This window comes from Pituophis catenifer, unplaced genomic scaffold (genome assembly GCF_029215685.1).
Source record: "Pituophis catenifer annectens isolate HBS135680 unplaced genomic scaffold, rPitCat1.0.hap2 SCAF_14, whole genome shotgun sequence".
Classification (NCBI taxonomy): Eukaryota; Metazoa; Chordata; class Lepidosauria; order Squamata; family Colubridae; genus Pituophis; species Pituophis catenifer.
Window position 1 is genome coordinate 7,686,795 of NW_027256894.1, and position 23,440 is coordinate 7,710,234.

General features: G+C 43.9%; 1 protein-coding gene across 4 annotated transcripts; it reads left to right on the forward strand.

Moving 5' to 3' along the window:
• The first annotated feature begins 880 nt into the window (after positions 1 to 880).
• Positions 881 to 18,898, forward strand: PARP16 (poly(ADP-ribose) polymerase family member 16). 4 transcript variants are annotated; one of them, XR_011601036.1, is made up of 9 exons: positions 881 to 925; positions 2,440 to 2,646; positions 8,401 to 8,538; positions 10,500 to 10,706; positions 12,404 to 12,575; positions 13,708 to 13,849; positions 15,741 to 15,887; positions 16,473 to 16,529; positions 18,732 to 18,898. XR_011601036.1 is itself a non-coding variant. In XM_070953588.1 (8 exons), the coding sequence occupies exons 1-7, from the start codon at positions 1,179 to 1,181 to the stop codon at positions 15,880 to 15,882; spliced, it is 1,014 nt and encodes a 337-aa protein (XP_070809689.1). In that variant the 5' UTR covers positions 1,122 to 1,178; the 3' UTR covers positions 15,883 to 15,887; positions 16,473 to 16,587. The 4 variants fall into 4 exon arrangements, 1 of the variants encoding a protein (XP_070809689.1); XR_011601034.1 differs by lacking the exon at positions 881 to 925 and adding an exon at positions 1,122 to 1,184; XR_011601035.1 differs by lacking the exon at positions 881 to 925 and adding an exon at positions 1,122 to 1,184 and having other exon boundaries at positions 18,736 to 18,898.
• Positions 18,899 to 23,440: the final 4,542 nt, after the last annotated feature.

Consider the following 23,440-nt stretch of genomic DNA (forward strand, 5'->3'; position numbering starts at 1 on the left):
ACTTAACTAGACGTAGAATAACTTTATTGTCACTTTGAATGTACATTAATCGGCATGCATTAAAATGAAATTTTGTCACATTCAGCTCTCAAAGGGTCTCCACCTCCAATAAACATAACTAAACATAAACATGACTAAATAAATGAATAGAAATAGAAAAACAGAGTTGGAAGGGACCTTGGAGGTCTTCTAGTCCAACCCCCTGCTTAGGCAAGAAACGCTACACCACTTCAGACAAATGGTTATCCAACCTCTTCTTAAAAACTTCCAGTGTTGGAGCATTTACAACTTCTGGAGTCAAGTTGTTCCACTGATTAATTGTTCTAACTGTCAGGGTTAGAGTTAACCTAACAATTAACAGTTAATATATGTTGCATATACCAACATATATTATGTGACCATAAAAGTAAGCCACACACTATGGTGCTGCCTTTGCATTATGTATGAACCTGGCAGCTGGGGTCCACTGAACAAACCACGGTTAAAAGGAACCATGATTGAATGCAGCGCATCGGCTCAAACCGGAACCGGGATGCCCTGTTTTTTTCCCCACGTGGAAGCAAAACAGGGCAAAAGCTAGAGCTTCACTTGCTGCTACTGAGCATGCTCGGAGCCATCGAGCCTTCCCCCCCAACCGTCGAGCTTCTGGGCTGCTGCTACTTCTACTGCGCATGTCCGAGGCTGCCGGCCGTTGAGATAACCCTGTAGCGCGCAGGCTCGTCAGCGCGAGGGAAGTCCGGTAAAAAGGCGTCTCGAGAGTCTTCGGTTGGCAGTTACGGCGCATGCTCCCAAAGGGGCGTGTTTCTCCAACTAGGCTGTTGGTGAGCGTGGCTGAGATTTACCGCGCATGCCCAGTAAGGACCTGGGGATGAGGGAAACGGTCAACCTCTTCGAACTCGGAGCAACCCCGGGCGGAGGCTGTGAGGTAGACCGGAGTTTGGGGGGTGGGAGAGAGGAGACCCCCCCCCGGCCCTCAAGAAGGGGACAAGGACCCCCGGCAGGCAGCCCGTGAGTTCAGCCACCGACTGGCAGAAGTTCCGTCAGGGGAAGAGAGACGTATCTGATAGAGAGACTCGACCGGTTGGATTTCTTCCTGCTCTCGAGGGTGTAGGTCTTGCAGAGCTGAGAGGGAGAGAACCCTTCAGATACTGATAGCCCCCCCCGCCCCCCAGCAACGGATGACGGTTAGAGGCGGCAGGGCACAGCCTTACCTGTTGAATACCAACCTGTCGGTTGGCATTTTCATAGAAAGAAGGAGGAGCCTCTGTTAGATTGTGCTAATGGGGAGGGGGTGGGAGGGGGGATAAAAACTTGTCAGTTGTCTGATATTTTTATTTTTATTTTATTTATTTGTATTTTTCATCAAGCATGTATTTGATGATAAATACAAGTGTAAGCATAATTATAAATACATGAAATGGATACGAATAAAAGAAAACATTGGGACGGTAGGCAGGCTGGTGTGCTTAAGCATGGACCAGGAGGGATTTCTTTGGTGGGTCCAGGAAGTGTCGGAAAAGGGCTGGGCTGCCCACCCACCCACCCATCCCCATCGCTGGAGTCGGGTGGTTATTGTTGTAAGTTGCAAAGTTGTGTCTGACCCATCGAGACCCCATGGACAGCATTCCTCCAGGCCTTCCTGTCCTCCACCATCCTCTGGAGTCCATTTAAGCTCACACCGACTGCTTCAGTGACTCCATCCAGCCACCTCATTCTCTGTCGTCCCCGTCTTCTTTTGCCCTCCATCGTTCCCAGCATTAGGCTCTTCTCCAGGGAGTCCTTCCTTCTCATTAGGTGGCCAAAGTATTTGAGTTTCATCTTCAGGATCTGGCCTTCTAAAAAGGTCAGGGTTGATCTCCTCTAGGACTGACCGGTTTGATCGCCTTGCAGTCCAAGGGACTCGCAGGAGTCTTCTCCAGCACCAGAGTTCAAAGGCCTCGATTTTTTGATGCTCAGCCTTCCTTATGGTCCAACTTTCTCAACCATGCATTGCAACTGGGAGAACCATAGCCTTGACTATACGCACGTTTGTTGGCAGGCTGATGTCTCTGCTTTTTAGCAGGGCTGTGGAGTTGGGAGATAAATGTTCCGACTCCGACTCCTCAGTTTTTTGTACTTCCGACTCCGACTCCAGGTACACAAAATTTCCTCTGACTCCTCGACTTCACTCCACAGCACTGCTTTTTAGTGTGCTGTCTGACTTTGCCATGGCTTTCCTTCCCAGGAGCAAGCATCTTTTAATTTCTTTGCTGTAGCTCCCATGTGCAGTGATCTTGGAGCCCAGAAAAATAAAATCTGTCACTACCTCCATTTTTTCCCCATCTATTTGCCAGGAATTGAGAGAGCCGGTGGGGTGGGGAGGGGGCCCTAAATGCAGCCTGCCTTCTGTGCTGACCCCCTTCTCCTCCTCCTTGTCCCTCTCCCCCTCCTCCTCCGCAGGGCCTCCTGGGGATGCCAGCACCAAGCCACGAAGATGCTGCCCCCACTGCAGAAAGGGTGCAAGAGATCATCCAGAAGGACCTCTTGGCCGCTGACCTGAAATGCAGCCTTTTTGCTTCTGCCTTGCAAAGCTACAAGAGGGACTCTGTCCTCCGGCCGTTCCCAGGACACTACTCCTCGGGCGACAGTAAAGATTTTGAGGCTCTGGTGAGTTGCCCCCCACCCTGGCAGGCAGAGTCAGTGGGTGGGAGGCACGGATGGGGAGGGGTCCTGAAGAGTAGGAAGGTGCAACTCATCCCTCACAGAACTGTTGGTCTTCTGAGCAAGAGACAGGGGCAGGTATGGGTCCCAATGGCCCAGTCTAGGCTGGCAGGAGGCAGGGGTTGAGTTAACAAGATCCAGCTGATTCCAAAATGGCCATTTTTATCGATCATAGCCGGAAAGGTGGTTTCTTGCATGCTTGCTGAGCCCTACACTGAACCTCTGAAATTTATTTATTCATTTATTTAGAAAATTTATATGGCCGCCCACTCACTCTCGGTTACTCTGGGCAGCTTACAAAGTGGAAAAACGTAATATAAATAACAATAAAAAGCAGTAACTCCTCATCTCCACCTCTTTGGCGACAACCATCAGTCAATCAACAAGTCACTTGATGGGCTCCATCCCACTCTGGCTCCCCAGGCCTATTGGCAAAACCAGATCTTCGGGGCCTTGCAAAATGGTGGGTCCAGTCTTCAGGTGTCAAAGTGGGTGTCAAAGATTAACAGAGTTGAAAAAGACCTTATAGGTCATCTAGTCCAACGCTCCGCTCAGGCAGGAGACCCTACATCATTTCTGACAAATGGCAGCCCAGTCTCTTCTGGAAAAGATTGGACTTCTTCTGGGTCCCGCCAGATGTACTTCCTTAGGAGCAGGGACGTGCAATATTCCTTGCCTCCCTGTTCTGGTGGGTTAGGACTGGGAATTCTGCTCATGGTCAGGGTTAATGTTTTACAGCCTGGTAGAAATTGAGGATGGGGAAATCTGGTGAACAGCATGGAAGAAATGCAGATTTTTTTATTCCCTGTCTGTGGAAAGCAGAGACTTGTATTTCTCATGGGCTTTATAGGGTAGTTCACCTGCAGCTCATTTATTTTGAAATTCTCCACCAGATTTGCGGGTTAGAGAAATTGGGTGGACACCTTTTTTGAATTTCTCAAGAAACAGGAGATCCTTCCCCAATTTTGCTGAGCACATTGTAAGCCGCCCTGAGTCTCCGGAGAAGGGTGGCATATAAATCAAATTTAAAAAAAATTTTTTTTTTTCCAGATATTGTGTCATCTTTACTGGCAATGGTGACACCACAATTGAAAAACTCCCATGGAAGGTCATTCCTTTCTTTGTAGCGTTTTCTTTTTTTCTCCCAAGCCAAAACATAGGTGGCCAAAGAAGCTGCAGAAAGAGGAAACCTGGGATAAAATTAAGGCAATTGCTAAAATAAATCTTGGCCCATCCAGTTACTAAATAATGGGAATATTCCCACCCAAATTATATCTTTCACAGCTGTTCATGAATTTGCTTGTTGGAAATCAAGAGTTACCTGTGGTAAGACGAGCGGCCAATAAATTTGAAAGATAAATAAATCTATATATATAAAAGTGAAATAACCACTCACACATCATCACAAAATCTCCAGAACCGTAAAGCCTACAAACTTGAAATTTGCCACCTATGTTCCTCTTGGCTTCTAGGTGCTCACTAAGAAAGGATTTTTCGAAATGACCATCAGAGCATTAGTATTTTCTATATTATTATTAACACACTCTGATGCTAAGGAGTTCTACTCCCCCTCCCCACCTGAAAAGAAATCTGTTCCAAATGCAAAACACAAGCAGAGGAGAGGAGTTTCAGTTTCAGTTTTACTTTCACAGCAGCAAGCAGGGGATAAGATGGGGAGGCTTCTGTGGGGCAAGGCTGAGGGAGAGAATGGGAGAGGAGAGGCCGATTGTAACTACTCATTAATTTTCAAGCTGTGTCGATTTATCAAGCCCAATCACATAGCTTCGTAGCAGAGCACAGGTATTCCGCTTGTATAAATATATAAGTTTGCAATGGTGACCACAAGATTCCAGGATGCTGCAATCATCATAAATACATGCTGTTTGGCAAGTACTGTACCTCAATTTTGATCACACGACTATGGGGATGGGATGCTGCATGGTCATAACTTTAAGGACTGGTCATGTCATTTTTTTTCAGTGCCGTGGTAAATTTGAACGATTGCTGAACAAATAGTTGTAAGTTGACTAACTGTCCTCGACTTACAACAGTGCATTTAGTGACAGTTCGAAGCTACAACATCACCGAAAAAAAGTGACTTATGACCATTTTTCACACTTACAACTCTTGCAGCATCTCCCTGGTCACGTGATCAAAACTTGGACGCTTGGCAACTGGTTCATTTTTATGACGATTTCAGTGTCCTGGGATCATGTCTTCATCTTTTGCGACCTTCTGACAGGCAAAGTTAATGGGAAACCCTGATTCATTTAACAACCGTGTCACTATGGAGATTCACTTAACGGTGGCAAGACAGGTTTTAAAATGGACAAAGCTCAACAACTGTCTCACGTAATGACATAAATGTTGGGCTCAGTTGTGGTTATAAATTGTGGATTGCCTGTAGTTATGAAAGTGCCACAAATAGGCTGCTACGTAGTTAGGGGGTCTGATTTTAGGTGGTGATCAGAGATCAGAGTGTTGAAATTTGGATCATCTGATGTCAGAAACCTGCCCGCTTGCCTGAGGCCAAACAGGGTGCAGTGTAGTAACAATGCAAGATGTCAGCAATTCTTCCCACTGAGAAAGGGCTGGCTGGGAAGCCTTTGTGATGGACAGAAGTGGGGGGGTGTGTGTGTGCACAATTTGAATCTGGGGACTGATGTGTGGGGCCCTAAACAGCTTGAAGCTTCCAGTTGCTTCTCTCCGTTCTCATTAACACCTTTCCAAGAACAAGTAGCCAAACTAGTTTACCAAAGAGCCGTATCCTTGAACCTCTGCCAGCCAACCTTCATCTTTTAAGTAATGATTTGAATGGCCTTCCAAGGAAATTGTTGGGCCTGCTGCTTGGAAGAGAGCCAAGGATTTCTTTGTTCCCATTTTGTCAGAAGAGCCCAGCTCAGATGGTTGAACCGATACGGAAGCCCCTTTCAGATGCAGGTGTTAATTTAATTGGCACTGTGCAACCTTTTCAACCGCGGAGTCACCGTGTTCCCTATTTGACAGATGGGAAGAGAAATAATTCTTGCATTCCAACAATGCTTGGAACTCAAAAGTTGGGTTAACAAAACACAATCTCTGTGCTTCCCTAAATAAATTCTACATAAGTAGTTCTTGATTAAGACTACAATTGAGCTGAACATTTCCAGCAGTCTTTGCTAAGCAAGACAGCTAATAAATTAGTTTTGCCCCATTTTGACGACTTTTCTTGCCACCGTTTTATGTGAACCACTGCTGTTTTCAAGTTAGTAACACGGATGTTGAGTGAATCTGGCTTCCTCATTCGATTTGACTTAGAATAATATTATTGTCACTTTGAATGTACACTAATCTGCATGCATTAAAATGAAATTACGTTGTATATAGGTCTCAAAGGGTCTCCACCTCTAATATAAACATAAACATGACAAGATAAATAAATAAATAAATACAAAATCATGTACCCACATATATTTGCTTGTCAGAAGGCCACAAAAGGTGAACATGTCACCCCAAGTCACTGCAACCATAGTAAACATGAGTCAGTTGCCAAGTGTCTGAATTTTGATCACCATGGAAATACTGCAAGAGTTGTAACTCTGAAAAATGGTCTTCAGTCACTTTTTTCGGTGCTGTAGTGACTTTGGTCCCTAAAGGAATGGTTGTAAGTTGAGGTTGTAGTGGCTTAACACTACAACTAAAGCAAGGGCTGTTTTTTAAAAAAATAGTTTTATTTATAATTTTTTCTTTAACATCCAAAAGTGCTTGATGAACAGTGTATTGTCTGGGTCAATATACTGTATTTTGCATACAATTCTGATAATGATACTACCATTTAAATATACATAATCATAATCTTTCAACTTCTAACAATTGTGTATATATAGTAATTATAATGCGTTCTATTATATTTCAGTATACATAATACTATTTTCCCAATTTCTACTTTCTACTTCTTTTTTCTAACACTTAAAATAACCCTGTTTAAAAATATTCTATATCTATCCATCATCTCTTGCCCTTTTTTTATTCTTTTCATTTTGTAAAACAATGATTTATTTGTTTAAACATACAAGCAGAATTTCTCTTTTAATACTCCTTGTTAAAACTGTTTAAACTAAATGAACAAAACAAAACAATTTTAATGAACATTAAAAAATGAACATTAACAGCCACAAATTTGGTATTTACAAACTTTTTTTCTTTATAAGTTATTTACAAGACAACTGATTTTACATATTGAAAATGGTATAAAAAGAATGAATTTGCAGACAACCACATTTGAAAGGGTGGAAGGCAAGAGAAAGGGAATTATAGACAGTTTTTAGAACTACCATAAAGTTGGTTTAAAATGTTTGCTTTTTTAAAAGAATCAGATATAATTTGCATTGGCTTTTTTCATTAACACAGTTTCAAATCTCTTGCCCTTTTTAGAATTTCAACTCTTTATTAACTTTTTGGTGAATCTTTCATGCTTCTCCTCTGGTAACTCTTTTTAATATATTTATTTAATCTAAATATTTCATCTGCTACAACATCTCTTGCTGTTGAATCTCTACAGGACTTTTGGATGGGAAACTGCCACAGAATACCAGGGCAGGGGTTTAGATGGGGAATTGAAAGCAAAAAGCTGAGGAATTGGCAGTGTAGATCCCCTTCCATAAATTTGCCAAGAGAATTGTCTGGATTTGCTCATGAAGCTCACAATACTTTATGTTTAAACTTTAGAGTAAGAGGGTTTTTTTCTATATATTTTTAATCAGGGGTGTCAAACTCAACTTCATTGAGGGCCGTTGCATCAGGACTGTATTTGACCTGGGGGGGTGTGGCTGACTATTTGGGCGTGGCCAGCTTCACACCACTTCTCAAACTGCTGACACATTTCCTCTTTGCAATGGGTAGATAAACTAGGCCGAAGCCAGGCTGGCCTGAGGTTTCCTCTTCGCAATGGGTAGACTAGGCCGAAGCACACTGGCCGGCATTTTACATTTTCCAGGACAGCCCCAAGAGCCGGATCCGACCCTAAAATAAAAAAAATCAGAATAGAAGCTGGGAAGGGACCTTGGAGGTCTTCTAGTCCAGCCCCCTGCTCAAGCAGGAGATCCTATATCATTTCAGACAAATGAATCCATTTGACACCCCTGTTTTTAATGTTATTAGGATTGTTTAATCTGCATATTTTTACATGAAGTTTCTGTGTCTTTTGTTGTATCTTTGTGTAAGAGATTATTTTATTATATAGTTATCTGTACTGAAAAAGGTTAGAAGTCAATCCTGTCCTCGTTTCTCCTCATTTCTCTAGTCCTCCTCTCCTCTCCCCTCCTCTCCTTTTTTGTCATTTTCAACCTTTTTCTTTTTTGATTCCCTCCCTCCCAGATTTTCCCTTTCCCTTATCTTGAAATATTTATGTATAACATTAAAATTTTACAGCAAAAAAATAGTAATTTCTTACTCCTAAATTGAAACATAGAGCATTATGAGCAAATCCAGACAATTCTCTTGGCAACCATTGTAAGCGTCCAAAGTTTTTAATTCAAATTCCCAATTTACAAAAAAACCCAGAGAACTATCTCAATTTGCTTGTGAAGTTGAGCCCAGGAGCTGAGCTTGGCTCACTTTATGTTTCAAAGCTGCATTCTTTTTTGAACCACTGGAGGGTTGTTAGAGTGTGAGATTATGTGGAAAAGCTCTACCCATCTTTTTCCTGTGTTCCTCTCTCAGCTTGCAGATACAAGTGCATTAGGGAGCTTGCAAGAACTCTTGGATTCTCCCCAAAATCCTGACCAAAGAACTCTGGAGCTGCTCCATTGGATCCTGTCCTCTAAAGCCTGGTGCATCCACTCCACCAACAAAAACAAGGTGAGAATTTTCCTGGATGGAAGAAAGACCCAACTCAAAGTTTAAGTCAAATCAAAGGCTGTTTTGAGAACTGAAAATTCATCTGGGAAGAGTTGAGTTGGTTGTTGTTTCTCACTATTTTATTTTTCAAAGAAACAAAAAACCCCACCCCCAAAAACATATGTTGCCTTTAGGATTTAGTTAAAAATTAAGCCGTGGGAATGGGCTGTAGCCATCAGCGCCAGTTGCAGAGACAATAGCAAAAAGATTTGCATAGTGTTGATTTTAAAAGGAGAGTCCTGTCAAGATTTGGGGGCAATGAAGAAAAATGCAATAGAAAGGAAGGGCCAAAAGTGCTCCTTTGTAATGGTCCAGAAAGCCAGACTGTCAGTCTTTTCCCTTAGAATACAATATTTGGAGGGGGTTGATGGCTCAGCAGTTAAAGACCCTGAGTTTGTCAGCTGGGAAGCTGACAGCCTGCGTTCAAGACCCGAGCTCTGCAGAATGAAGAAACTCTTGGATTTCCTGCAAAAAACTGAGCTAGGATCGTCTTAAACAGTTAGGCTTGAAACAAAATGCTTAGCTTGGCTTTGGATTCGTGTCCAACTACTATAGAAGGGTGACCTAGTACTTAAGGTGCTGGGTTTGTCGACTGGAAGGTTGGCAGTTCGAGACCTGAGTACCGCATGATGGGTTGAGCCTCCCGTTCTTGCCTCAGCTCCTAGCAGTTAGAAAGCATGCAAATGCGAGTAGATAAATTGGTACCATTTCGTTGGGAAGGTAAGAGTGTTCCATGCACCTTGGCATATAGTCATGCTTGGCCATATGACCACAGAAGTATCAATGCTGGCTCCCTTGACTAAGAAACAGAGATAAGCACCATGTCCTAGAATTGGACATGGCTGGACAGGGAAGGCTTTACCTTTACCTACAGTACAGGTAGTCCTCAACTTACGACCACAATTGTTATTTATATTAAGTTTTTCTCTTTGTAAGCTGCCTAGAGTCACAGAGTGAGATGGCAGCCATATAAATCTTCTAAATAAATGAATAAATAATTAAGTGAGAAATTTGTTAAGTGACTTTTGCCCCTTTTTATCACTTTTATTGCTATCGTTGTTAAGTGAATCCCTGCAGTTGTTAAATTAGTCACACTGTTAAGTGAGTCTGGCTCCCCCATTGTCTTTGCTTGTTAGAAGGTCACGAAAGGGGATCACATTACTCTGCAACTGTCATAAATATGAGTCGGTTGTTAAGCATCCGAATGTAAATCACGTGACCATGGGGATTCTGCAACAGTCATAAGAGTGAAAAATCATAAGTCGCTATTTTCAGTGTCACTAAACAAACTGTTGTAAGTCAAAGTCTATTTGGAGCAATGGAAAACCCAGTTGAAAAAAAAACACTGGGTGGAGCCAGCTCCAGAATGGTTCCTTTTTTTGAAACATTTAAACAAACCTACTTTAATTCCTTAGGGTAGCTTTTCCCCCACTAGGCTTGAGTTGTGACCAAATCACTTTGAATTTGCAAGTAGGCCTCATTAATGACAATAATTGGGATCACATTTTCTATCACCAAGTGATGCAGTTGAAAAGCCTTGCTTAGCGGCAGCAAAACTTGCAGTCTCGGTTGCGGTTGTTCAGGTTAAGTGAGGACTTCCTTGCAACTTCCTGCTGGCTTCCCACGAGCAAAGTCAATGGGGAAGCCAGCTGAAAGTTGAAAGTCTCGGGTGGCTTGCAAGCAAGGTGTCAAGGGAACCAAAAAGGATGTTGCTGTCCTATTGTGACCATCAGTCCATGACATGTTCTTCTTGAGGGCCCCAATAACCATTGACACCCCCAAGTTTTCATGAGGGGGTACAGATCTGTGGCTCCTTCCTTCATGTATAATCTGAAGACCCTGAAGCTCAAAGGGCTTAAAAGCAAGAGAGAGAGACAGATCTTCCATGTAAATAACATTCCTATATTTTGATGTTCTTCAAGTATGAGAAAATCCAGGAATTGACGGGAGCTCCCAACATGCCTGTCCCGGTGCCAGACTTCCTGTTTGAAATCACCTACTGCAAAGAAATGAATGCCAAATTTGAGGATACTCAGGCGGGGAGAGACCTCATTTATGCCTTCCACGGGAGCCGCTTGGAGAACTTCCATTCCATCATGCACAACGGGTTGCAGTGCCATTTGAACAGGGTAAGGAATGAGCTTGGTTTGCATCCAAGGAGGAGACTAAGGAAGGTGGATCTCGCTCAGTCCAAAAGCTATAGCTCTAGAGCAATAGCCTGGTGAGAATCGAACTCCTGGCAATGAGCAGAGTCCGCCTGCAATACTGCATTCTAACCACTACACCATCACTGGTTCTGGGGCAGCATCCTCTCTGCTATGTTAGCAAACCAGATGGCTCTTCGAAAAGATATAATGGTATGTGGGCATGACCTTGGGAAACGGGGAAGCTCCATAGAAGAATGGTCAGATAAAAGGCAGCTTCGCCCACAGAATGAATAGGCGGGGGTGGGGGGAAGCATCCGAGAAGAAACCCCCTCTACTTTCTTGGACTGTAAAGGGGACCAGGCTGGGGGTGGAGGAAGAGATGTACTTTCAGATTTGCAAGATTCTGTGAATGTAACCTTACAATAAAGTAGACTTAGTTCACCTTGGCATTGTCAACTGTCTAGCTGGCGAATCCAGAAAATGAAAATCCAGGGACATTATATTACCAAGAGTGTAAACTTTACTGAATAAATCCACATTGGCACAAAAAAAGAGAAACCAGTTCTGAGCTTCCCATGCCAACGCTTGCATAGTTCATTCCCCCTTTCTCCACGGGCCATTATGTCCACCAAATCACTTCTGTTCATTTTGGTTTGGGAACCAGCCGGCCATGCTGTGGCATCTCCTCTGGGTGTCCTTGAGGAGGGGGAGTTACATCTCACCGGAACCAAGAGCCTTGGTACTACAGTGGTTTAAAGCACCCTGTTATTAACACAGCTGCCTCCAATTTACTGCTGGTTCGAATCTCTCCAAGGCTCAAGGTTGACTCAGCCTTCCATCCTTTCTAAGGTAGGTTAAATGAGGACCCAGTTTGTGGGGGCAATAAGCTGACTTTGTATAAATATACAAAAGTATGAAGGCTATTGCTTAACGCACTGTAAGCCGCCCTGAGTCTCCGGAGAAGGGCGGCATATAAATCAAATTTAAAAAAAAAAAAAAAAAATGATGCTTAGAGGCCTCCCCCCCCCCCCCACTCCTGCATTCCATTCCATTCCATTCCAAACCCACCCACCAATTCTTTGTCAAGCTGTGAGAAAAGTGGAATATAGGTGAAGGTTTGAGTCAGTCTTGAGAAGCGTGCTTCCTTCTTGGACTACCTTGCAAGGTTGACAACCTCATACAGTCTCAAGAGCTGCTCTTTGTCTCTGCTGCAGAGACCTCCGGGAACTCCAGATGAGTGGGATATTAAATTCTTGTCCTTACTATAAATAAGGTGGCCAACAGGCCAGCAATTTGGAATTTCCAGGATTCCCACACTTCCTGAAAAAGGGCCAAATATTTCTTTAAGATAGGTGGGCAATAGGCCCACCTGATAAGTGAAGATTGCAGTCTGCAATCTCCTGGATTTCCCCACTTGCTGAAAAGGGGGCAAATCTGAAAGAGATTTTTTTAAAAAAATAATTGTTTATATTTATCTCTTTGCTCTACAAAGGAAAATTTCAAGAGCAAAACCAAGAAAAAAAAATGGGAAAAGCTCTCTGAAATAAGGACTGTCCTATATAATAAAGGACATATGGTCACCGGAATATAAAAAAATAATAATCCAGGAATAAAATAGTGAATGAGCTGTAGAATTCCTCTTTGGGCAAGGAGATAACAATCTTTCTGGTATTTTTCAGACTTCCTTGTTTGGGGAAGGCACCTATCTGACCAGCGACTTAAGCCTGGCCCTCCTCTACAGCCCACACAGTCTAGGCTGGCAGCGAAGCTCGATGGGCCCGATTCTCAGCTGTGTCGCAGTTTGCGAGGTCATTGATCATCCCGATGTCAAGTGCCAAGTGAAGAAAAAAGGTGAGTCTTGGAAAGAAGGTTTTCTTCCCCCCCAACTTGGAGCCCTTGATTGTACATATCGTCTTTTTTCAGTAACTAGTTCTTCAGCTACCATTCAAAGGTACAGTGGTGCTGAACAAAGGGACTTATTGGCCGGTCCTTCTGCTTAAAATGGTTAAAACATCCCAGGGGTCACTTGATCGTGACCTTCATTTCTGGCTTCCTACAAGCAAAGTCAATGGGGAAGCTGGCAGGAATGTGACATCTGTAGGAGATGACCAGGCTGAGCCCGAGGGAGGAATCAAATGTGTCACCAGTTTCAAGTCCCTTCGCGCCCATAAGAGATCTGAGTCTAGCTGGCCTTGAATTCCTTATCTATCAACAATTTGCTTGGACTGTTAGTATTTCAAGTTCTTGTAGAGAGCTTAATCTTGCCATAAATCTCTATATTCATTTGAACTGCCTGGATTTCCTGATTTGCTGTACTGGATAACTTCACGCTTAATGGAATTGGGACAACTGAGTTTTAGCACTCACTGCTGGCTGTTCAAGTCTTCCCATTCAAAATGGATGGCTTGCTTTCTCAGCCTCTTTGTCTGAGGAACCTGGCCTTCTTGTTACCCACTGAGAGCAAGTGACTCTTGCTACATGTAAACTTACAATTGCTTAACCAGAACTCGGTTCTCCAAGGTCTCCCAAAGATCTTCAACCCCAAATCCTTTAATCCTTTAGGGATTTCCACAACTCATTGACAAGGAAGGTTGAGCTAGATTCCTGCTGCCTGCATAGACATATCCTTCCTTTCCCTTTCCCTTCCCTTCCTTTCCTCTTTTCCTTCCTGCCTCCCTCCCTCCCCTCCCTTCCTATCCCATTCCCTTAGGTTTGTGTGCTGAGGGTATGTGTGGCAGGGACCCATCCTCCCTTTCCTTTTGCAATGCCCTGCTCAGCCACAGCCTCCTATTAAGCTCTTTGAAGCTCTTCAAAAGTTTTGCATCTTCTACCTAACTTGCAAGGCAGCCCTCAATCAAACCATTCTTTCAATACAAGAATCTCTGTTTCTTTTCTCCGTTTCAGACAGAATCTTACACACATACGCTCCTTTCTTTCTTTCTTTCTTTCTTTCTTTCTTTCTTTTTTTTTTTTTTTTTTGCAGACTCTAAAGAAATTGACAGGAAGAGAGCCAGGGTGAAGAACAGCGAAGGGGGTGATGTCCCTCAGAAATATTTTGTTGTTACAAACAACCAGCTGATACGGGTGAAATATTTGCTAATATATTCGCAGAGGCAGCACCGAAGGTGAGTGTCCCTTCCTTCCCCCTTGTGGACTTCACTATCCTAGAAGTGAAGAACTTTCAGGGCATGTCTGAAGCTTCTCCTGTCATCATGGCTCAAAAATTCAGAAAAGCAGGAAAGAGCCACCATAAGAGCCATGGCAAAAGAGGCAGAGAGCAATAGCACTTAAGACTTACATACCGCTTCGCAGTGCTTTACAGCCCTCTCTAAGTGGTTTACAGAGTCAGCATATGGCCATCAAAAATCTGGGTCCTCATTTTACTGACCTCGGAAGGATGGAAGGCTGAGTCAACCTTGAGCCAGTCAGTCAGGATTGAACCTGTCAGTTGGCAGAATTAACCTGCAGTACCATATTTAACAAGAGACGCAGTGGCTCTGTGGCGAAGATGCTGAGCTTGTCGTTCGAAAGGGCGGCAGTTCAGCGGTTTGAATCCCTAGTGCCACGTAACAGGGTGAGCTCCCGTGACTTTTCCCAGCTTCTGCCAACCTAGCAGTTCAAAAGCACATAAAAATGGAAGTAGAAAAATAGGGATCACCTTTGGCGATTCAAGGTGTTGGTTACCACCTTTAAAGCGCTCCATGGCATAGGACCCAGGTACCTTCGAGACCGACTTCTGCCACCAATAGCCTCCAACCGACCAGTCCGCTCCCACAGAGAGGGTCTCCTCAGGGTGCCATCGGCCAAGTTATGTCGGCTGGCGACACCCAGGGGGAGGGCCTTCTCTGTGGGAGCCCCAGCCCTGTGGAATGAACTGCCCCCGGAAATACGTAAGATCTCCAACCTCCGGGTGTTTCGCTGCGCACTGAAGACCCTGTTGTTCCGCCAGGCCGGGCTATTAACATAACGATTTTAAATTGGGGTATTTTAAATTTCTGGGATTTTAATTGGAGCCTAATTATTTAATGATTTTAAATTTTAATTGTTGTTTTGTTCTGTGTTTTTAAATAGGCTGTACACCGCCCTGAGTCCTTCGGGAGAAGGGCGGTATAGAAATAAAATTATTATTATTATTATTATTATTATTATTATTATTATTATTATTATTATTATTATTATTATTATTATTTATTGGTTAATCTTTAGTGAGATTCACAGCCTTTGAGGCTGGTTAATAGCTCAGCTGCTCGAGTCATTATTATTATTATTATTATTATTATTATTATTATTATTATTATTATTATTATTATTAAACAACTGCCGTGATTCACTGTGGCAAGAAAGGTCGTAAAATGGGGCAAAACTTACTTAACAGCTTTCTTGTTTAGCAACAGAAATGGGCTTAATTGTAGTCATAAGTCAAGAACTACCTATATTTGATTAAACAGTCAATCTCTTCCCTAAATTCTTGCCAAGTGGCCGATCATAAATCAAGGCTATCTGTACTCGCTTCTAGGTTTTAATTATCTTCTTTTATGATTAAACAAGCATTCTCTTCTTTAAATTCTTGCTAAGTGACCAGGTGTAAAATGAGGATTACTTGCAGTCACTTCTAGGTTTCCTGTTTGATTAAACAATCAATCTCCTCCTTAAATTCTTCCTTCTGCACCATTTTCTCCGCAACTAAAAGCCAGATGCATTAGAAACGTGATAAAATGCTCATGCAGCTAAGTTAATAGTTAATACTTAGAGGAGCCACGGTGGCACAATGGTTAAAATGCAGAATTGCAGGCTAACTCTGCAGGTTTGTTCAAAGAAAAACCTCTGATTTCAACTATATTAATTTTTAAACTCCTCCGGATCAGAGTCTGTATTTGGATCCAGAACTTTTCTAGCTTTTTGACATGTCCCTCTAAGACAGGGGTCTCCAAACTTGGCAACTTTAAGACTTCAACTCCCAGATTTCCTCAGCCAGCAAAGCTGTTAATTCTATTTCTATTCTATTCTATCTTTTAGACTTTCCAGTCAATCGTGGCTCTCCAAACATCGTTTTGCGGTGATGATGAGTCTCTACTTGCTACTGCTGGTTATCATAGGGACTAGCAACTCGCCAGCCTTCCTCTACTACTGGAACCGGATTTTTGACTTCAAGCAATGACATTGGTGCATCTTGGGCTACTGGGCGGGTGGGGGGGGGATGGAGGAGGGAAAGGCTGATGATCTTCACCAAGTGCCTTAACAGGGAGGAATATTCAGCTTTTTGTGAATCCCATCATCCTGAAGAACAGAACAAAGTGGTGGAGGTTGTGATAGGAATGTTTTAGTGGCCTTAATTTTTCTGATTCCTTAGAGTTTCGGATAGATAGTTTCCGCAAAAAGACTCAGCTGAGGAGAGCTGCCCCTTCCTTGGCCTGCTAAGGTCCTCACAGCAAGGTCTCAAAAATGTCTTCAGAAGCGAAGGATGGCAGACCAGGGACTGTTAGCTTTTAAAGAAGACACTTCAACATAATTCTGATGTGCTGGTATACTTAGGCTTGTTCTGAACTCTGAGAAGGGTAATTTAGGTCTAATGTTCTACACACTATAGGAAACCCAACCCTTGTCTTAGCATAATGTCTGAATCAGGACAGCATGAAAATCTGTGTGACTAGACCAGTGAAATCAACTGTAGACTTCATTAAAAAAAAAAAAAAAGATTTTCCTAAGTTGTTTGTTTTTTAAAAGTTTTCCTTTGTTTATCTGAACCAGGAAGATAAAAAGAACAACAGAAAAAGAAAAAGCAGACCAGGAGCAAAACGATAAGACGTAAGGGCTTCTTAAATCTGTATATATGTAAATAAATAAATTTAACATAAAGTTGCAATAAAAGATGACTACAATCTACGTCTCTTAAGTAACTTTCATGACATAATTCTTTATGAAAGTGATCAGGGGTGGAAGATCATTAAAAAAAAATGTTCACCTCTAAAAGCTGCAAAGAGTATGATAGGGATGAAACAGCCCTTTTAAGGGGCAAGAAACTTCTTGTTCTCTTTTTCATTCACAGGGATGTAAAAAGGCGAAACGGATGCATTTAGACTACTGCAGTTATTTAACTATCCCTCCTCGTGCAGCATCTGCGTAAAGTGCTCTTTTGGTTATTGAATTAATCCATTTTCTGGGTTGTGCAAGATGTTGAACTTCTTTAATTTAGAAAAAATAAAATTAACAAAAATGAAAATATAAACAATCTGGAAAAAGGAAAAAAAATTCATACAAGAGATTCCAATGGGAAATATTAGGGTACAGTTACTTCAGCACTTGAATGTAGAATTAAATGTAGACTACCGGTATAAATAAACAATGCTCCATCTAAAATAAGTAGGCACATTCAGTAGTCCAAATAAGCCCCCACAAAGCAAGAAAGCTTCTTGAAGCTTTTGGAATGTCCTTTCCCAGACATGGTGATGAAACAATTCAAAATTCCTGTCAACGATCCAACTAGTGAACCCAAAATAAGTAAACACTCTCAGGAACTTTGAATTCCCAAAAGTAAAACTTTACTGGATACACCATTTGGGTACTGAAGAATCAAAACCAGCTCTGGTTTTCCCGCACAAATGCTTACCTAGTAAAACAATAGCTTCCCTTTCTCCCTACCCCTGGGTGATCACATTGTCCAATTATAGACGTTCTTTTGTGGGAACAGTCCATCTCTCCAACACCTGCAGTGATGACCTTGATGATTTCCAGGCTCTCATAATCTGTGCACAAATTCTCAACCACCCCCCCAAAGTTCATTGGCAAATTGAATAGCAATAAGGCTTGAAAGAAACCAAGTGGTTCAATCTTGGCAGTTCCTTGTTGAATTTTGGAATATCTCCTGGGTGATGTTCTTGGCTGTAAAGTTGTTGTCTATGGTACAGGTTTGAGACTCTGTCACTTCCCTTGGCTTCCCATTTTTTCAATTAACCCTAAAACAAAGCCAAACAAGGGAATTTTCTTGCAGAATTTATTCCCCAATCTGCTTATTCCACCAATTTGGTGGAGAATGAGACTTGAAACAAGTTGAATCAAATAAATCCACAACGGATTAGCAATTATAATGACCAAAGGGCATTGTGACAAATAGTTTTGGGGAGGTGTTTTTTTTGGGGGGGGGGGATCCTGATCGTACACATCCCAGAACATCTATGTGTTTACTTGGGAAATGAGATCCTGGATCAAGTAAGGTAGTTTTGATCCAGCAAAATCATATTTTCTTAACGTTAATTACAGAAATTTTACTTAGACCCAGGTAGGGTACAACCAGTTATGGTACATCCTAGGAAGATGAAATTGACTATTTGAATCGTAATTCCAGTCAAAATGAATTGATGCTTCAAATCAAAATTACAAGAGGGTTTCTCTTCGTAGGATTTGTTGAAACAGATCAGGGAGTTCTTTAATCTGGATTCCTGCACGGGGGTTGGTGGGATGGAGTTGATGGTCTTAGAGGGCTTCCTGTTCTACAATTTTGTGTTTACAAAAGCCAATCAGACATTAATCAACGGATTAATCAATAAGTGGAACAGCTTACTTCAAAAAGTTGTGGGTAGAGGGTTTTAAGAACAGACTGGACAAATGCTATAGGCTCTCATGCTTAAGCAGGGGGTTGGACTAGGAGACCTCCAAGGTTCTTTCCAACTTTGTTATTCAGTAAAAATTGTTTTAATACCTGGATAGGAATTATATATTATGAAAACAGTTCTTTGAGAGTTATTTGTTTATTTCCTTCCATAACCTTGGACTAGCTGTCCCACAAAGCCATAATGGTTAAAGTTTTTGAGAGGCGTGAACCAAAACAAGAATTTAACAGCAGATGAATCAATATATGGCTGAAGGCATTGTGGAGGAAAAATATGAAGCATTCCCATGGGGAATTCAAAGGGTCTTGTCCTGGTGATGTGTTTTACACGCTTTGAAACAACTTTCCAAAAACAAGCCTAGGAGAATATTTGTTGACAGCATATATATTTTTTTTTCAAGACAGATGACTTCGTTGTAGAAGGCGATTGAACAAATAGAACATCTGCTTACAATGAAGAATCTCAGGGGATCTGCAAGGAGTTTTGGAACAGCCAGATCTGATAGAGAGAGAGAAAGAGAGAGAGAGAGAGACGCTAGATCATGACTTAAGAAGCTGGAAAGAGAAGAATGTTGTATGTATTCATCATCATTGTTCCTAGCATTTGTGTCTGGCTCAATTTATGGAGTGGGAAGTGAAAATAATATCCTGGAAGAAGGCAGTAGCCACACTGCTGCCAAGATTACTTGGTGGACAGTCCAGGGTAAAAATTGACTCGAAAGAAACTTGAGCTTTTCATAGATTTTAGCTTTTGTGGCCGCTAAAATCGATACCCAAATGAGCATAAACAAAAATTCTGAAGACCAGTAAAAGTAGGAGCCATTTCTTGAAGGCAACCCATGAACAATTATAATTTAGATAAGTTTTTGTCAAGCTGCTTCTCTTCAGCTTGGCCAACAAAACCTAGAGATTCTATAACTCTGAAGCGTTGTGTAGAACTTGGTTTGGTCCAGGAAACGATCATTGTTTATTGAACTCTGCATAATAGCAATACAATACAAGTAGTCCTCATCTTACAACAGTTCATTTAGTGACCGTTTGAACTTACAAGAGCACTGAAAAAAGTGACAGCATTTTGCACGCTTACGACCTTTGCAGCATCCCCATGGTCACGTGATTTACATTCAGATGCTTGACAGCTGACTCGTATTTATGACAGTTGCAGTGTCCCAGGGTCAGGGGATCCCCTTTTGCAACCTTCTGACAAGCAAAGTCAATGGGGAAGCCAGATTCACTTAACAACCGTGTTACTAATTTAACAACTGCAAGGATGCAGTTAACAAATGTGGCAATACTCATTTAACAAAAATTTCTCACTTAACAACATAAATGTTGGGCTCAGTTGTGGTCATAAGTTGAAGACTACCTGTAGACTTTCCTCAGTAGCTGGTAAGTGTGGATATGAGGATTAACAGTTAGTCCAGCATATTGACATGATGAAATTAAATATGGTAGATTTCTTCTAATATATTGGGCAAGGTTTCTTCTATGAGCCTTGGTGGCACAGTGGCTAGAGTGCAGTATTGCAGGCTTACTACTGCTGGCTGCCTGCAATTTGGCAGTTCAAATCCCACCAGGCTCAAGGTTGACTCAGCCGTCCATCCTTCTGAGGTGGGTATAATGAGGACCCAGATTGTTGGGGGCAATAGGCTGACTCTGTAAACTGCTTAGAGAGGGCTGAAAAGCAGTGTAAAGCAGTATATAAGTCTAAGTACTATTGCTAAGTGCTATATATTGGCCAAGACATCTGCAGATATAGTTTGGTTACAATGCTGAAATCCTTCTAAAATTATAATATCCATGGTTTGATAGCAAAAAACAGAAAAAACATGGTTTCTAGAAGCACTGAAATCTACAAGATTAATATCAGGGTTATCTTCCTAAAAAGGCAGGATTATCCCTGCCGACATTTTGGTTTTGCCATTGCTATCACCTTAATGTTACATTTGTGTTCAATACACAGACCTTAATGAATGTGTTCAACTGGGTATCTTTCAGTTTAGATCAGTGATTTATGTTTAATAAGCCAGGTGGACTTCTTGCACAGCGTGGAAGTAATCAGTCATCAACATCCACAATTAAATCTGTTTGTATGCTAACGTTTGGTGGCATGAGGACACCACAGTTTTCCTGTGCGCTGCTCCCACTATCCATCAATGGGTTAAATGCTTCAGCTTTGGCAAACAACTGAGTGTAGCTTTAAGAAAAGAACTTCCCCTTTCCCGGCTGCCCCAGCCACACCCCCAATCACATGATACCCCAGTCTTTGCTCAGTTGTTGGCAAACGCTGAAATGTTTTTGGGAGCTCCTGGATCCTAAGGTATTTTTCCTCCTTTAAGTTGTACCTTCAGTTTTTTTCTCTTTCCCTTTCCTAGGGGCGATTAGGCTTTTGGTTTATTTTTGATTACCTTCCTTTTCTACCGGGTTTATTTTCATCTTTCGTTGCTGGGATCGGCGCTGTGAGAGCCGGCAGCGCTAATCAGCTGGGCGGGGGGGCACGGACCTTCAAGCCGCCCACGCTACCGCCCTATCGCCCGGCGCCTTGCTTTTAAAAGGAGCAAGCCGGCTTCACCTCCCGGGTGCGGGACAGCCTCCGCAGCGCCGGAACACAGAGATCCCGGCCAGAGCACAAATCACCTGGATTAGGCAGAGAGCAGCCGCTACACTACAGAAAGGCTTAAAGCGATGGGTGCACAGTGCGGCATCTGGTAGGACCCTCGGGCCACCAGTACATCTTCTGGCACCCCAGCCTCGCGCCACGTGGTGCCCGCCATCTTGACGGACCCTCGGGCCGCCATCTTGGTGCAAGAGGCTTCTCCCTGACTGACCTTCCCCTGAGATTAGGGGCCAGCAGTTCCAGTCGTTGGGGTTGCCTTCATTCAGTGACCAGCTGGTGAGACCTCCGGGCTCTCAGCAACGGTTGTCAGCATCGCCAGCTCTTTACCATCGGGGCAAGCCATGTCTGACTCTTCCTCCTCATCGGAGCTGGAGCTGGAATTGAGCCTGCCTCGCAAGGGGGCCAAATCAGCCAAAAAGAGCAATAGCAAAAGGTCTGGGCATTCCAGCCGAAAGTCCAAGGCAAGCAAGGCGCAGCCTGTCCAGGATAGGGACGCACTAAGACGCCATAATGCGCTGGAAAGACAGTGTGCCAAGGCACAGAGGACACTGGCCACGTCCTTGGCCAGGGAAGCTACTTCCCCCGCACCAGGGGAGCCAGACTCTGCCATCGCAAGCCCGACGGAACTGGCTCAGACTCCAGTAACCCCGGCCCAAGCCCAGGCGGGCCCTCAGCCAAACGGCCCTCCCCTCTCGACCCCGGTCAGGCCTGAGCCCCTCTCGCCACCGGGGGCAGCACTCATCTCACCAGGAACACAGGGGGGGCCCTTGCCGGCTACGCAACTGGACTTTCAAGCCATGTTTTCTTCGACTTTATCCTCGTTCTTGGCAGCAGGCGTCACAACCACCCCCATACCCGTTCCCGGGTCAAGGGATGCAGCATCAACCCCAGCCCCAAAGTCAGCCTCATCAATAATAATAATAATAATAATAATAATTTTATTTCTATACCGCCCTTCTCCCGAAGGACTCAGGGCGGTGTACAGCCAGTTTAAAACACAAGACACAACAATAATTAAAAATTAAAATAATTAAATAGATTTGGCTGCTTTAAAAACTCTAAAATTTAAAATACCCCAATTTAAAATTATTATATTGACAGCCCTGCCTGGCGGAACAACAAGGTCTTCAAAGCGCAGCGGAACACCCGGAGGTCAGAGATCTTGCGTATTTCCGGGGGCAGTTCATTCCACAGGGCTGGGGCTCCCACAGAGAAGGCCCTCCCCCTGGGTGTCGCCAGCCGACATAACTTGGCTGATGGCACCCTGAGGAGACCCTCTCTGTGGGAACGGACTGGTCGGTGGGAGGCTATTGGTGGCAGAAGACGGTCTTGAAGGTACCCGGGTCCTGTGCCATGGAGCGCTTTAAAGGTGGTAACCAACACCTTGAATCGCACCCGGAAGACCACCGGAAGCCAGTGCAGCTCGCGCAGGAGGGGTGTCACGCGGGCACAGCGGGTTGCGCCCATAACCACCCGCGCGGCCGCATTCTGGACCAGTTGGAGCCTCCGAGTGCTCTTCAAGGGGAGCCCCATGTAGAGAGCATTACAATAGTCCAGCCGGGAGGTGACAAGGGCATGAGTGACCGTGCGCAAGGCATCCCGGTCCAGAAAGGGCTGCAACTGGCGGATCAGGCGAACCTGATAAAAGGCCCCCCTGGCCACGGCCGTCATATGCTCTTCTAAAGACAGCCGTGCGTCCAGGAGGACACCCAGATTGCGAGCCCTCTCTGTGGGGGGCAGGGATTCACCCCCAATAGTCAGCGATGGCACCTGCTGACTATATCGGGACGCCGGCAACCACAGCCACTCGGTCTTGGATGGGTTGAGTCTGAGCCTGTTCCTCCCCATCCAGGCCCGTACGGCCTCCAGGCAGCGAGACATCACATCAAGGGCATCGTTGGGGTGGTCTGGGGTGGAGATGTACAGCTGAGTATCATCAGCGTACAGGTGACACTTCACCCCAAAACCACGGATGATCTCACCCAGCGGCTTCACATAAATGTTGAACAGAAGAGGCGAGAGGACCGACCCTTGTGGCACTAGCATCAAGCATGAGAATCCTCTTCTGATGACTCGGATCAGGCTGATGAGGGCCCGGAGGACGTGCAGTTCTCAAAAGACGAGGGACTGATGCCAGACTCACCGGCCTTCACTGGCCTGTTCCGGCCGGCTTTCTTCAAGTCGCTGCTGCACAAAGCTCGCCTCACGACCAACTTGGGAGTGCCCGGGGAGGTCAGGACATCATCGCCTGCTACAGCGGGGCCCCACGATGCCCTCTTCAAATCCTCTAAACCAGAAAAGGACTGTATACCCTGTCCACAATTGTTCACTGACGTGATCCAGAACTCCTGGGGACAACCAGCCTCCCTGACAACACCCAGTAGCTTGGACAAAAAAACTGTATTGTTCAGCTCCTGAACTGGATGACCTACTAACGCTTCCAGCAGTTGACCAGCCGGTCACGTCTCTATCATCCGCCTCGGTCATCTCCAC

Coding starts and splice junctions, on each gene's coding strand:
- PARP16 (XM_070953588.1), top strand. Junction 8,539..10,499: donor ACTCCACCAACAAAAACAAG/GTGAGAATTTTC, acceptor ATGTTCTTCAAG/TATGAGAAAATCCAGGAATT. Junction 10,707..12,403: donor TGCAGTGCCATTTGAACAGG/GTAAGGAATGAG, acceptor GGTATTTTTCAG/ACTTCCTTGTTTGGGGAAGG.